Here is a 14,647-nt window from a genome sequence, read left to right as displayed (position 1 = left end):
TCCAAAGCACAAGAGAACACTTTTGCAAGTTTTAAAAAATTCTAACAGTAATTACAGTGTAACAATGTTATTTGTATCACAGCCTCTCCAAAGCTTTTAGGAAAACACCGATGCAGTGCCATAGAGATTCTTAAAAGGCCCATAAAACTACAATCATCAGATGGGTTAACTCTGGGCAGCTCTTGTTTCCTCCAATTTAGTATATAACTAGGAATCCTTTGGAGCATTTAGTAACCAAAACTGAGCCCTCAAGATTTAAAGTGGACCCAAGTAATCTGAAACATGGAAAGCACACAAAGAGATGCTAGATGGTATTGTGATTTTTTTTTTCCTTTAAGTTACAGACTATTAGGTCATGCTAAAATAAACATTGGTTCTACTTTTCCAGAAAATTAACAGGGAAAAAAAAGGGCAGGCATGATAACATTTTTCTTCTATATTCTGAAGAAAAAGTTATATAATTCTCTTTCTACTGTAACATATTGTGAGTTATCTTCTAAAATTAAAAAGCTGATTGTCCAAATCTCATGACTGTAGTACAGACTTGGAGAATTGCATAGTTTTATGATCATGAAAAAAACATGTTGAACTTAATAGTCAAATCTATAGAAATACCTATTTTTGTATGATGCTCCTCTCTCACAGGAACCTAGTGCATTTTTTCCTCCAAGTGCTTGCTTTATTAATTAATAAAAGATATGCATATTTAACAGATGTTTACTAGTGGAATCTGTGTATTTACTGCTCACAAGAAAATAAATGGGTTTAATGATTTTGTGCATTTTTTCTGCTACCCAATTTTCAGACTAATTTGAAAGGATTGGGATTTTTTCCTGCTCAACTTTATGCAACTTCAGTAGGTTTCTCTGTTTTGTGGATGTTTGAAAAAAAAACAAAAGAAAACAACAAAGACTTAATTAAAATTTTGTATTGATGAATCTTGTATTTTTCTACCTTCTATATAATATTCTTTGCAGCATAATCATTGCTCTGCACACAGTAGTTATTAGTAATGTGCTGTCACTAACAGTAGACTACAATGATTGCCTGGTTTTAGTTTCAGTGCTTATGTGATTTCACTGTTCTCTAGATGTTAGGCTGTTTTCCTGAGGGGTTAAGTCTTATGTGTTATTATCTCTAAGTCATTCTTATGTTTATACCTAAGATCGCTGGAAAGATATTTTCACTGTTTTGCCCACATCATTCCATTTTCCTGCAGCACCTTTCACACGCAGTTCTCCTGATGCATGCTTGGATTTGGTTGTGTCTTCCTGCAGCCTGTGCATGCTCTCACTGCTGTCCTACCACGTTTCCTCAGCCACTCCTCTACACTGTAGGCTACAGCTTGCATTCATGGAGCAGGATTTCTCTGAACTCAGCTGCCTGCCATAAGAAGTTGTAAAGTTCAAGATAAGATAAATACAGCCTTGTATGTATTTAAAAAACCGAACAGCTAACTATCTGTTCTTACATGAAACACTGCTGTACAGTAGGGCCAGTGCCTACATCTTTGAATGGTTATTTACGGTAGATGTTGTCTCAAAATGCAGAAGGCCAAGTGACATCACCCACCTCTCCATGCCATCTTGTCCCCCTGGAGCCTCAGTGTTGGACCCCTCTCTCTTTTCACATCTCTCTGTCAGCTTCTGAGAGGAGCTGTAAACCCCTGGCTGATTCCCAGCTGCTGTCAGGTACAGTACCTGCCAGCTGTCTCCCTCTCCTTACCTGCCATACGAAAGGGAGGGCAAGATCTGTCCCTCCTGCCATTTGGCAGTGCTGTGTTTATAGACAGTTGTGCCAGGTGTCTTCATTGATTAGGGTAGAAACACATCTGTACATGGTGGTACTTGCTGTTCAAATCTCTTCCAAATTCCACAATAAAGCAGGTGGAAAATTAAATGTTGCTTTGTGAAAGTGTAGATGTGAGCCCCTCCTGGCCTAGGCCGACTTTGTGATCAAACCCACCTTCTGGTTGCCTTACCCCAGCAATGCCCATTCTTCTTCCTTCCTGTCCTCTAGCATCAGCATCTCAGCTTGAGCTTCCAGATGTAGGGGAATTTGGGCCACAGAGGGACACCTTCCTTTGTTGCCCTCTTCTCTCTCCAGGCCCATCCAGACAAGAACAAGGGGGGGAAGATCAGCCCCTTCCTGCCAAAGATTCTTCTTCTAAACATGGACAAAGGTTTCGCTGGCTCCCTCCTTTAAAGAGTGACGTGCTGTTCAAATAGATGCAGATCAAATGGCCTGCCATGCAAAAACAGCGATGTAGACCCCTGCATCAGCCAGAAGATTGATTTTAATTCTACATGGAGAAAGGCACCCCTGAAGTCATCAATACTTCAACATCTTTGCCAATTAAGCATGAATTTTTCTTACCTGTTTGACTGTTTCCATTGACAGGATCAGCTTCTCCATTTGAGATCTTCCCTTACTGAAAGTTAATTCTCTGTAAGAGGGACCTCTGAAAGTCAGAGGTTGACAGCTAGATCTTCTGCTAATTGCAGCTACTCTCAGGTGAAGCTTCTGCTGCAAAAAGCCCAGTATTTTTCTACAGAGCCAGTCAGACCTACTGCTCTCTCTCTGAGGTCTGTACAAGTGTGCAATAGGCACGTTGATCCTTGTTGATCCAGGGAGGGTGTCTGAGCCTTGCAGGGCTGCAGGTCCCAGCATGCTGTCCTGGAGCAGTGCAGGCACTTTGCCACTTATGCCCTCAACCCCTTCCAACAGCTCTATCAGCAGAGGTGTCTGAAGGAAGCAGGATTAAATCTGCACCTTCACAAATGGAACTGCCTAGTGAGAGTCTTGTGTTTAAGTCCGCAGCACAAGGAAGGGCAGAGGAGGCTAAATGGTGTTCCTTCTTCAGTTGCCTGAAGCGTGGGTTTAGATTCCTATATCTTCAGGAGCTCTGGCAACATTTGCACCTTTTAACAGCCCCAGCTGAGGGGGCAGACATGATGAGATTTGTAGTTGGAATCGTAGATCAGTTTGGGTTGGAAGGGACATTTGAAGATCATCTAGTTCCAATCTTCATACCACAGGCAGGGACACCGTGCACTACCGGTTGCTCAAAGCCCCATCCAGCTTGGTCTTGAACACTTCCAGGGATGAGGCATCCTCTGGGATGGGGCATCCTCTGGGCAGTGTGTTCCAGTGTCTGCCACTCTGTAAATGGAGGTGCTGTCTGTCACTTTAGCTCTTCTGAGCCACAGTAAGTGGCTACATCAGCTGTCTCTTGCTGATTCTTTCACCAGCTCAGCTCCCCCAGCTATCCCTGACTGCTCAGACAGAGCAGGTGTCATCTGTCTGTATTTTTTATAGTCATGTGACTGCTAGTCAGACTATTAGTCACCTCATACAAAAAAGGAAAAATCATTACTTGTGCTACAGTAACAGTGACTCTTCCAGGTACATTTGCAGTAGAGGCACCACAAGTTATCTATTGTCCTTCACTCTGAATGAGTCTTCACTGTTGATGAGCCTGAGAGAGGTTAGACTGGAGCATCCTGAGCTTAGTTTGCTCCATTACCACCCTGAGCAGCAGCAGCTCCTTGCTGCCTTGGGCTGCATTTATTCATCCTTCTTCCTAAACCAGAATGCCAGTCTGTGTTTCAGCTTTCCAAACCTCTCACCACACTTCCAACTAGGATATCAACTTTTGCCCACGTATTTCTCTCCTATGAACCTCCTTCCTTTCATCAGCCGTAGCAAACCTTGCCAGCTCAATTCCCATCGACACCTGACCCCCTGAGATGGGAGCACAGGTTTGGGAGCAGCAGGACTACAGCAGCCATGGAAGAGGGAGGTTGCCACTTCCCAAGGCAGCACAGGGATAGCAGTGGTGTGTGTGATTGGCTTTTGCCCCGTGGTGTGAGTGAAGAGCAGAGTGGGAGCTGCCACTGCTGCAGAGCGCGTGAGGGGGTGCGATGGTGTGCGTGGCACTGGTGGGGAGTCCTTAGCCTTTCACCACTGCCTGGATGGACATAATGTCTTCAGAGGACTTGATCCTGTCCATGTGAGTATGTGCTCACCTGGGATCTGTGTGGACAGCACTTCTTAAAGAATCGCAGTTTCCGCAGGGTAAGTAACTGCTTTTCATTTTGTTTCCTTAAAGAAATATTTAAACCCTGGGATGACTCTGTCATACTATTAAATCCTTATTGCATTCCATCATTATTGTGACTCAGATGTTGCTAGGATCCTTCCTCTGGTTTGAAACTGATTTCAGGAATTGAAACTAGATTTACTGTTTAATATAAAAGGCAAAATGACAGATACTGTGTTCTCAGTACTGTGTTCTCATTATTGCTCTTTTATTTTGAAAGAAGATAACCATGAAACTTGCTTTCCTTTACTGTGCTTGAACACTCTTATGTATGATATGCAAGTTAGGAGGAGTCTTATTGGTTATATTTGTGTAATGTCTTCATTATCCTTTTAGCTGAGATATCAAATGTTTTAAAATATTTTCAAGTGCAGCTTTTTTCTCAGATTTTCAAATACGATCTGTGAATTTTGAAAAAAGGTTACTCTTTTTTAATATAAAAAATAATAAATTTTATATTTATAGTTTATATTCTCTATCTTCTTTATTAGAGTTTTGGGGCTTTTTGTTTTTACTCCTTATATGGTAGAAATTCAAGTATTATCTAACCTGGAATTATCTGGGTGTTTGGAAAGTTAGCAAAATTAGTGCCACGCAGATGCTGGAAGTTCTGGTAAATTCTAAGAATTCTGACATATTATAGAAGTCATATTTTGTTATTAGTACCTAAGTGGGCTTTGGGCATGTGCATGTGACAGTGCATTTTGCAGGGTGATGCTTCTCTGCTTCGTGTGAGGAATAATCTGAGTTTTGTTATTCATTAAAAATTCTTCCTACCTCATATAATTGAGAAGCAGCTTAGGACAATATGACTATAAGCAGTTACAAGGAGAATCGTACATCTTTGTCCAGTATTCTGCCTCAGAGATTTTCTGACACCAAAAGCTCCTGAGAAAGGTGGTCTGAAAATGAGCATTATCATGGACAGCTTTTTTATTCTCTGCATAAGGAAAAGTCTTTTCTCCAATAGCGTATTTATTGTTGCAAAGCATAGGAATTATTTCATTTTATCTTTTCACTTAATCCTTTCAAATGTAGTAAATGTGTTTATTATTCATACAAACTTATCCCCTTTTATGTGTATGTTGTTAAGCTCTTTAACTAATAATGATCTTGTAGAAGTTGAGATCCCAGCTAACGTAGCTTTAGCACTACTCTCATCTGGATTCACTGCATTGTGATTTTGCTGTATTTGTAAGGTAATAAACAAGAGTACCTGACTGTCCTCCTTCGTTCTTTTCAGCATTTTTGCTACATCTGGTGTTTATCTCGCCTATTTACTTGTTTTCCCTGGGTTTCCCCTGATTCAGTAGTCTTTCCATGCCTCTACTGGCCTGTTTCTGAGAGCCTGTGCTTTTTGCTAGAGCAACTTGAGATGTGTGGTGAGCATTGAGGACTATAAACATTTAAGAGAAAATGCTAAATGCTGTTGAGAGGGCTTTATAATACTTTAGGTAGGATTTTGGGGGGGTTTTTGTTGTTTGTGGGTTTTTTTTTTCCCTGAACAGAAAATAGTCTGTAAATACAAATAGTGTATTTCTATTATGTTCCCCATGAGAACTTAGTCCATTACATTTATGTGGCTTTCTTAAATATTGTCTCCTTATTGTGAACTACATTAGCAGAAACATCTGGGGAATGAAGCTCTTCCTTTATGCTGCAATAGTAGATCTTGAGAGGCATTGCAGGGTAACTGATTTATAAGGATCTTGCTGGGAAAGGGGGTCAGCATTTTCTCCCTTAAACAAGGTGATCTGGGGACTCCCGAAAGAAGTGAAGGTTGTGCTTATTAGTTGAAAACAGAACTTTCACTTACTCTTTGGGTACTGGAGCTGTTTCTGCCTCTTACCTGTATGTGCAAAGCCCCCAATAAATGCTTCTCGGCTGTCAGAGAGCTTCAGTTGGTTGCTCTGAAGCACTTTTGACATTAAGAGGTGTTCAAGGACACCTATTTGCTCATGTTCATCCTTAACCAACAGAGAAGGCTGTGCAAAGCTGAACTTGGTATCAAAAGGAGGAACACTTTCTGGAATGAATGGGAAGCAAGAAGGGAAAATGGTTTGTCTGTGGGGAAATGTTACATTTGCTCTGGGGCTTCTGCCAAATAACTTCAGCCTGCTATGCCACATGGGGTGTGGGCACTGTATAAGGCTTTGCCCTTATGTATCTGGAAGAGCTGGACAGGATAAACCTCCCCATTACAATGAGGCACTGAACATGTTTTATGCATGTACCTGTGTCATTCAGTAGGCCTTCTAGCAAAAAAAGGAAGACCTGCTGCAAATTTACAAAATTATGGTGGCAGCGAAAAGGGAGATGTAAGGGAAATTCCAGAAAGGCCCTCTTGGTTTGCTCAGGCATACCTAGACTTGCCCTCTATTGGGATTTACTGCTACCATGTACTTCATTAAGAGGTTTTATTGTTATTTTTTAAATTAATTTTATTTTCCTTTGCAGGTCACCTTTTAAGCTGCTATTTCCTGTATAATTAAGCAGAATGAAGGCATTAGGTTCTAGTAAAGTTGGGCCTAATCCAGAATCTTCTCTTACTCGGTCCTTTCTGAGTAAGAAACTCAAGTCTGGGCCCAGCATTTTATGGTTTTTGCTGTTACTTCTAAATTATTTGTGGTCTGTGGATTATTTTTTGTTTTGTTTTAACTTCATGAAAACTCCTTTGCTTTTGTCTAATTTTATCTCTTTATGTGTCACTGTCCAGCATAGCGTTAGTTGAAATTATGTAAGTATATTGCAAATTGAAGTGCATAATTGCTACTGATAATGCAAGAATGATTCCTAGAGTTTATAATTAACAGTATATAATGTTCTCTGCATGGGTTGGATCTATCCCTTTTAACTTTTCCTTTCTGATTCTTTCCAATTCCTGGTCTTGCCACATCCCAGCCTTTATGAACATACTGGTTCCGCTGGAGTCTAGTCCATTCTTCCTTTTGTTTTTCAGACCAGTAAAAATGGGAAGTACTGGATTCTGGTTTCCTCCAAGAAGAGTCAGCGGAACTGGTTAAGAGCAAAATCTGAGGACTTTAGTGGGCAAACATCAGGTGTGCATTGAACAGAGGCTGTTTTAATCCTGCTTTAAGTATATGCTTCTTTAAAAATAGTATTATATATGAGCTTTTGTGTAATGTGTTTGTTATTTGATACTGCATATAATCATTCATCCTGCAGTTGTGAAAGCACCAGTAAGAATGGGAATTTTAAGTGATAATATGTTGAGGCACAAACAGGCAATATTACTCATAAAATTCTTTCAGCTGGTCTTTGAAAAATTTAATATTTGAGGATCAGTGTTTTTTAGTTTTATCTCCATTGCTCAGTCTGTATATCCACACCAAAAAAAAAAAAAAGGTTATTTGCTATTCAGAGATCAATACTGAATTGCTTCAACTGTTGAGAAATGGTACTGAGATAATAGTGCGTACGTGGCTTTTAATAAAACACTGTCATTGTCAAAGATTGGATCCACACTATATTTGTTCTAATGATACATTTTTAAGGACATTTAAACACAGTTCAAAGTCAGCTTAATTAGTTTTGATCATAGAGGAACAAAACCCAAATTCTTCATCCCTGTGAACGTTCTGACTTACTTCTGGTACAGCATCTAAGTTACTTGAAGTTTTGGAGAAGAAAACAGTAATATTATATTGGCCTGAATATAGGATGGCCTCCAGCCTGAGGTGTGATCTTTGCATTGAGAGAGGAAGTGAGAAGTTGTCAGTTTTTAATTTTAACAGTTAAGCTTAATATGCTGTTCCACAACAAACACTGTTCTTGACCTCACAACAGACCCTGCGGATCACCCTTCTGCATGGCCTAATATCCTGCATCTCCTCAGCTTGATGCACGGTAAATTCCTCCTCCCCAGCCCTCAGTGTTACCAGCTCACCCCTACCCACATGTCTGTAGATATTCCCAACCCCTAAGCAGGACTCCTTGTGCCTCCCCAGCCCCACAGCCCCATCCTGGTTCTGAGCACCGTCCCTCCCTGCCTGTATCTTGCCTGCTGTGCCTGCTTTCCTTGTCACTGGTTGGGCGCAGAGTCCATTTGCTGTTGAGTTTTGGACCCAGCATGGTCAAAGTAGCCACACTCACCTGCAGAAGCCGGTGGAGGCAGTTGCCTTGCCCTTTGACGCAAATGCCGACTGCCCTGTCTCAGGCTCGGTGTGGATTTGGCAGGGAGGAAAAAGGGGCTGGAGTGCCTTCTTAACCCTGTTGAGGCTGTAAGTGCCCTAGCCACGCAGTGAGGGAGTGGCTGCTGTGCTGGCTCTGTGTGGTGGGTCTCATACAGGTGCCTGTGTGGTATAAAAAAAGCCTGTGTGAGTGTAGATCGAGTTGAATGTTTTTCTCCCCTCTAAATTTAATTTGCCAGGAGAGATGAGGCTAAACCAAAATTTCATTCTACATTCAGGCCAATATGTGTTGAAGACCAGTCTGTTTGTTAACAGAAAAGCAAAATTAATTTTATTACCAGACTCTAATTAAAGCTTATATTGAAAAATAAAAGTATCTTTCAATCCACAAATATATCACAACTTTGATGTGAATCAGACCCTTCTTTTTATTACATTGGTGGCTTTATTGAAGTCTTTTGAAACTGGTCTTCATTTACTTTTATTGAAGAAAACTGTTGCTCCCAAGTCTCCAAACAACTGTTTCACTTTTTCACTTATGAACTAGATAGTAGATTATGAGACAGAAAATAAAATTAAGCTGATACTTTGAAGACCTGTGTATGTTCCCACTCGTGGAACTGATGTCTCCAGACTTCATCTCATGAGTGTGAATGAGTCCGAGACAAGTCTGAAATCATAAGAGTCCCTAAAGAAACACCTTTTCTGTCACTGGGTGTCTTTAATGAGGTTAGTGTTTCCTTACAAAACTTGAGGGATTAAAGGTGGTCTTACAAAACTGCTTGCTTAAAGAAGGTAGCATAGTTTAACCTGTCATTCAAGGACTTCAGGGTTGAAAGGAAGCAGATTTTCATCTTGGTGTGCCAGTACTTCTCTCCTTTTCTAAAGACAAGGAAAAAGTTACAGGGAGGAGGGAGGAAAAGGCATAGATAAAGACATAGTCTGTGTACACATTTCCAGTGGAGATCTCAGTCTGAAGATTTCATAAAATGCAGACATTAAAGAGGCACATCCCCTTCTCCATCTCCGTGCTCCTTCAGCCTTCCTGTCCTGCCATGCATTGAGGGAAACACAGGCTCTCCTTCCTTCTTGCTTTCTTCCAGGACCACGCTGGGGCTCTTGCAACAACCGTGTGGTTTTGCCACCCGTGCACCTGGGCGCTGCTCTCCACTCCCGTCTTGAGCAGTTGACTCCCTCCATCTCTGCTGAGCCTCAGCAGTGGAGAGAGGACAGCTAAGCCAGGCCCGGGCTCCCTCCCAGCTATCCATCCTCCCTCGCTGCCAGCAGGGAAGAGCCCGGTTTGTTTCTCGGGGAGGTGGTGCTGGGCTGGAGCAGCTGCAGCCTGATGGTGCCTGCCCAGCTGCCCAGCTCCACCTGTCCCGGCAGCTGCGGCTCCCCAGCCCTGCGCTGGGGGCTGTGCCGGTGCCTGGTTGCCGAGCCCCAGCCCGGCCGCGGCCTGGCCCTGGTGCCGCCTGGCCCGGCCGCTTCTCGCGCAGCTGCCCCAGCAGAGACCAGAGTGGACAGCAGCTGCCAGCCCTGACACTGGGGCCAGGGGGTGGGCCGCGATGCTTTTGAGGGAGAAAGGCCAAATTTTGGGGCTTTCCAACCCTGCCAAATGCTTGCATTGAGTGCTGTCCTCCTGCTGTCCTCCTTGACCCTGCTGCTGCAGACCTCACGCTGCACCCTCACCACAGCTGGTAGCACTGGGTTTTTGGTATCTGTAGTAGCAGTTGTGCTCCGATGATGAGGAAAAGCTGTCAGCCACTCCTGACAAAGGAGGGCTGTTGAGTGCCCTGTGATGGCAGGTGCCCAGTTGCCACTATATGATACCAGATGACTAGTTCAAAGCTGTTTACCCAGAAGTCAGACACGAAGGTCATATCACACACCTCCTGACACTGAAAACCTCTGATTTAGTTCACAGTTTGCCATGCCACAGGGGCAGGACTAGGAGCCTCCATCCTGATCTGGCCTGAGTCAGAACACTTAGAGCCCTCATGTCTTACAGGATAGCATGAGGAGGGTGGGGGTCTCCAGCGCTGGGCTGATAATCTGTCTCTAATCCATGGGATTTCTGTTGCCAGTGCATCAAGTCTGTTTGCAGAGGACAGGTTTACAGGAGAATTTCACCTGGCATTAGCCATCAGTGGCAACGCGTGCATTTTGCTAGAGTGGGTGCAGAGATGTCAGTGATCAGGGGGAGGGGGTGGGGGGTGGTATGCCTGAGGGAGAACACAAGCTTTGTCCCCCCTACTGTCAGCATGGGTACTGCCGTGTTTTGTGCAGGTTTTCAAACATTTTGAGGCTTACAGACTTTCACTGTGATAGCTGCGTGCGTGTGTGCGTGCCTGCGTGCGGATGTCTGTACAAACACCACAGGCGCGGCTGTAATTCCTTTGAAATCCGAAGCAACCAAAAGGTGCCTGGGTAGGTAGGCTCTTTGCCTGATGCCTCTCTTAATCTGACAGAAACTTTGCTGTTCTCCAGCAGTGTTTAAAGGGAGAGGTTGTGAGGTGTGATTTCAGGGCATATGTGGATCTGTTCATCCTGAGCAATGCATTTTAAGAGTTGCAGCAAATAGTATAAAGAAACCTGCAGGTATTACATTAGACCAGCTGAACCTAGTTTTATTTTTAAGTTTTATTCAGAAGCATCACATAGCAAGTAAACTTCAAAATCTAAGTTTAGTTACAAACTAGTTGTTTCTTATTTTTTTTTTCCAGTCCCCTTTTGCTTTCTTTTACGACCACATGAAACTTGAGAAGCCATCTAAAGCTAAATCATTTAGTGGAGTTGGGCAATTCCCAAGTGTCCAACAAGAAGGCCTGGTTTAGGCTGCGATGGCCACTGTCATTCCTGGTGATTTGTCAGAAGTAAGAGATACCCAGAAAGTCCCTTCAGGGAAACGTAAGCGTGGTGAAACCAAACCAAGAAAAAACTTTCCTTGCCAACTGTGTGACAAGGCCTTTAACAGTGTTGAGAAATTAAAGGTTCACTCATACTCTCACACAGGAGAGAGGCCCTACAAGTGCACACAACAAGACTGCACCAAGGCCTTTGTTTCTAAGTACAAATTACTAAGGTATTAAACTCTATTTATCTTTCAGATTATATTATCTATTTTATGTTGGCCGTGTAAAAGTATATATTTCTGTACGCCTTCAGCTGATTGCAGAGAGGATGTGTTAATTAAAGTAGCCATTGGATTGTTTCTAGAATTCTAAATTACCTAAGTTTGCAAGCTAATGTCTTTGATTTTGTTTCTTAATTTGTTTTCTGCTTTTGTTTTCTGTTTGTTTTTGTTTTGTTTTGTTTTGTTTTTAATGAGCGTAGAATTTCCCTTTGTATAAGGAATTGTCACAAGAAAAAGAGTATGGACTGAAAGTTCTTTGGCTATGGACTTTTACACAAGTACTTTCATACTTACCCATATACCCCTGTTACAGTAGCTAAAACCCACCAAAACTAAAGTGTCAATTTAAGAGAAATGGCTCGCGTTTTGCTATATTTAAATTTGTCAAAATGTCTTTGTAGTGTCATGCTTTCAGTTAAAAGGTTCTGTTGCAAAGCAGTCCTTAGTGTAGTATTTAGCTGCCATTAAAAAATGAGCACATGTGTTTTTTGATCAAAATAATTACTTACAGAATATATCTGTGTTTAAAGGCATATGGCTACTCATTCTCCTGAGAAAACCCACAAGTGTAATTATTGTGAGAAAATGTTTCACCGAAAAGATCACCTAAAGAATCACCTACATACACACAATCCCAACAAAGAGGCCTTTAAGTGTGAAGAATGTGGAAAGAACTACAATACCAAGCTTGGGTTCAAACGTCACCTGGCTTTGCATGCTGCAACAAGTGGTGACCTCACCTGTAAGGTATGTTTGCAGACTTTTGAAAGCACAGGAGTGCTGCTGGAGCACCTAAAAACTCACGCAGGCAAGTCATCGGGTGGAGTGAAGGAGAAAAAACACCAGTGTGAACACTGTGATCGTCGGTTCTACACCCGAAAGGATGTCCGCAGACACATGGTAGTGCACACTGGAAGAAAGGACTTCCTCTGTCAGTACTGTGCACAGAGATTTGGGCGGAAGGATCACCTCACGCGCCACATGAAGAAAAGTCACAACCAGGAACTTTTGAAGGTCAAAACAGAGCCAATGGACCTTCTAGATCCCTTTACCTGCAATGTTTCTGTGCCTATTAAGGATGAGCTGCTTCCAGTGATGTCTTTACCTTCCAGTGAACTGACATCAAAGCCATTTACAAACACTTTGCAATTAAATCTCTACAACACTCAGATTCAGTCCATGCAGAGTTCTGCATCTGCACACCAAATGGTTGCCACATCGTTACCATTGGGAATGCCTTGTCCAATAGATATGGAGTCTGTCCACCCTTCTCACCAGCTATCATTGAAATATCCGCTCGGTACTACCTCATACGCAATTTCTATGCCTGAAAAAGAACAGCCATTGAAAGGGGAAATTGAAAGTTACTTAATGGAGTTGCAAAGTGGTATGCCTTCTTCATCCCAGGATTCTCAAGCATCTTCATCAAAACTAGGGCTGGATCCACAAGTAGGGCCACTAGATGATGGGTCTGGGGAAGTTTCCCTTTCCAAGGGCTCTGTTCCTATTAGTGAACCTCTAAACGCCCCATCATTGGACTTTTCTCAGCTGTTCAACTTCATACCTGTAAATGGCCCTCCCTATAATCCTTCTGTTTCAGTGGGAAACCTCGGAATGAGTTATACGCAAGAAGAGGCACATTCTTCTATGACTCAACTTCCACCACAAACCCAGGATCCACAAGATCCTAGCAATAGTATAGGTCTTGGGTCTCTGCACTCATTGTCAGCAGCTTTCACAAGCAGTCTAAGCACAACCACCACCCTACCACGATTTCATCAAGCTTTCCAATAGTATGTACAAAGCTGGCTTGTTACTGTCTATTTGTAGAAATGCCTTAGGTGACCATTTTTAACTTAGTGCCTACTATAAGACATTATAAATTCTCTGCTTTTGTACAGTACCAATCTCATGAAGCCAGTAAGAAATTTAAATTAACTTTTTTAAAATGTTTTGAAAGTGTTTATTCTCAGCTGTGTTTACTTTGGTTTTTGTTTTGTTTTGTTTTGTTTTTAAACAGTCTCATTGTATTGTTTTCATATTCACTGCCAATTTACACATTTAAAATGTTCAGTAGAAGGTCATCCCAAGCAAACTCTCAACACTCATCCCTTTTTTAAAAAGTTTTTTAAGCATACCAGCTATTCTGTTTTGTTGATGTCAGTGGTAGAACCGCCACTTTTAACTTTTAATATATTTTACTATTTGCAAATAATCCAGTTAAAATATGTATCACAAATATTCCTGAAGATTTGTGAAAAAAAATCTCCAGTCCATTTCCAAACAAATCCTCTTCCCAAATGTTGACACATCTGACCCCTTCTGTAATGACAAATCTAAATTTTTTAATTAAATATAGAATTCAGATTTTTCTGAAAACTTGTGTGTGTATATATAGAAGTCCATATATACACATGTACATATATACAGCATTTTGACTTGTATTGAAGTCATTATAAAAGTTGTTAAGAATTTTGCCATTTTGTGGCTTAAATTTTTGTGGCCTGTTATGGATAACAGAAAAAAAAATAATTTACTTTAATTCTCTAAAATTATGGCTGAACAGAATTTCAACAGAGAATCTCTGCTTGCCTAATGTTTGACAAATGTTTCAAGTTGAATTTGGAACTGTGTTGTTATGCTTTCGTGACTCTGGTATAGGGAAACAGGCAAAATTAATGGCTGATCTTGAAATATAAAAGTGTTGTAATGTAGTAATGCAGAATATTTTGTCGCAGTTTTTGTTTTACTTCTTAACTTGCTGTTTTTTTCTCTTTAGTAGCATAGAAAGAGTACTGCATAGGAATCTTCCAGTAGTGTATTCACATTTGTAGGCATCAGTCTTCTCCCAGCTGCCACCACCAAAGGGTGGATCAAGTCCAGCCAGAAAGTGTGTATCTATTTTCAGTTCAAAACTAGTGTGCAGTCAGAGAGTGAATGTAAATTTGCAACTACCAGGTTTTTTTTTGTTTTGGTTTCTTTTTTTTTTTTTTTTTTTTTTTTTTTTTTTTTTTTTTTTTTTTTTATTGGAATGATCTTTTCAGTTGTGTTACATGGTGTGTTATGTCCTCCTAAGCAACAAGTTAGATGTTAATCACACTTTCTACACCTGGGTACTTGGTTAGGGACTTTTTGCCCGTTGCCAAGATTTAAAGACAGGACTCTTAGGAGTGAAGTAAAAGCATATTGCTTACACCACTTTTACCTAATGCAATATATTCTATTCCCCAACCCCTAGTAACCAAAAGAGGAAAAAAAAAA

At 41.5% G+C, this 14,647-nt stretch overlaps 1 protein-coding gene across 3 annotated transcripts in view; it reads left to right on the top strand.

Annotated features, from left to right (window-relative positions):
- The window catches only part of PLAG1 (PLAG1 zinc finger), a 47,494-nt gene extending 33,139 nt beyond the window's left edge, over nt 1–14,355 (top strand). Inside the window, exons 2-5 of one of the 3 annotated variants that reach the window (XM_027889545.1) lie at nt 7,062–7,161; nt 10,977–11,335; nt 11,917–13,227; nt 14,166–14,355. In XM_027889545.1, coding sequence (XP_027745346.1) covers nt 11,094–11,335; nt 11,917–13,180 — 1,506 coding nt within the window. In that variant the 5' untranslated portion in view covers nt 7,062–7,161; nt 10,977–11,093 and the 3' untranslated portion in view covers nt 13,181–13,227; nt 14,166–14,355. Of the gene's footprint in view, nt 1–7,061; nt 7,162–10,976; nt 11,336–11,916 lie in introns of all 3 variants that reach the window. The other 2 variants (XM_027889544.1, XM_027889546.1) reach the window with 2 other exon arrangements.
- The last annotated feature ends 292 nt before the right edge of the window (nt 14,356–14,647 follow it).

The sequence above is a fragment of the Empidonax traillii genome, unplaced genomic scaffold (assembly GCF_003031625.1).
Source record: "Empidonax traillii isolate 1590-97213 ecotype Southwest subspecies unplaced genomic scaffold, ASM303162v1 scaffold264:size1143063, whole genome shotgun sequence".
Lineage (NCBI taxonomy): Eukaryota > Metazoa > Chordata > Aves > Passeriformes > Tyrannidae > Empidonax > Empidonax traillii.
This window is presented reverse-complemented; position numbering and strand designations above follow the sequence as displayed.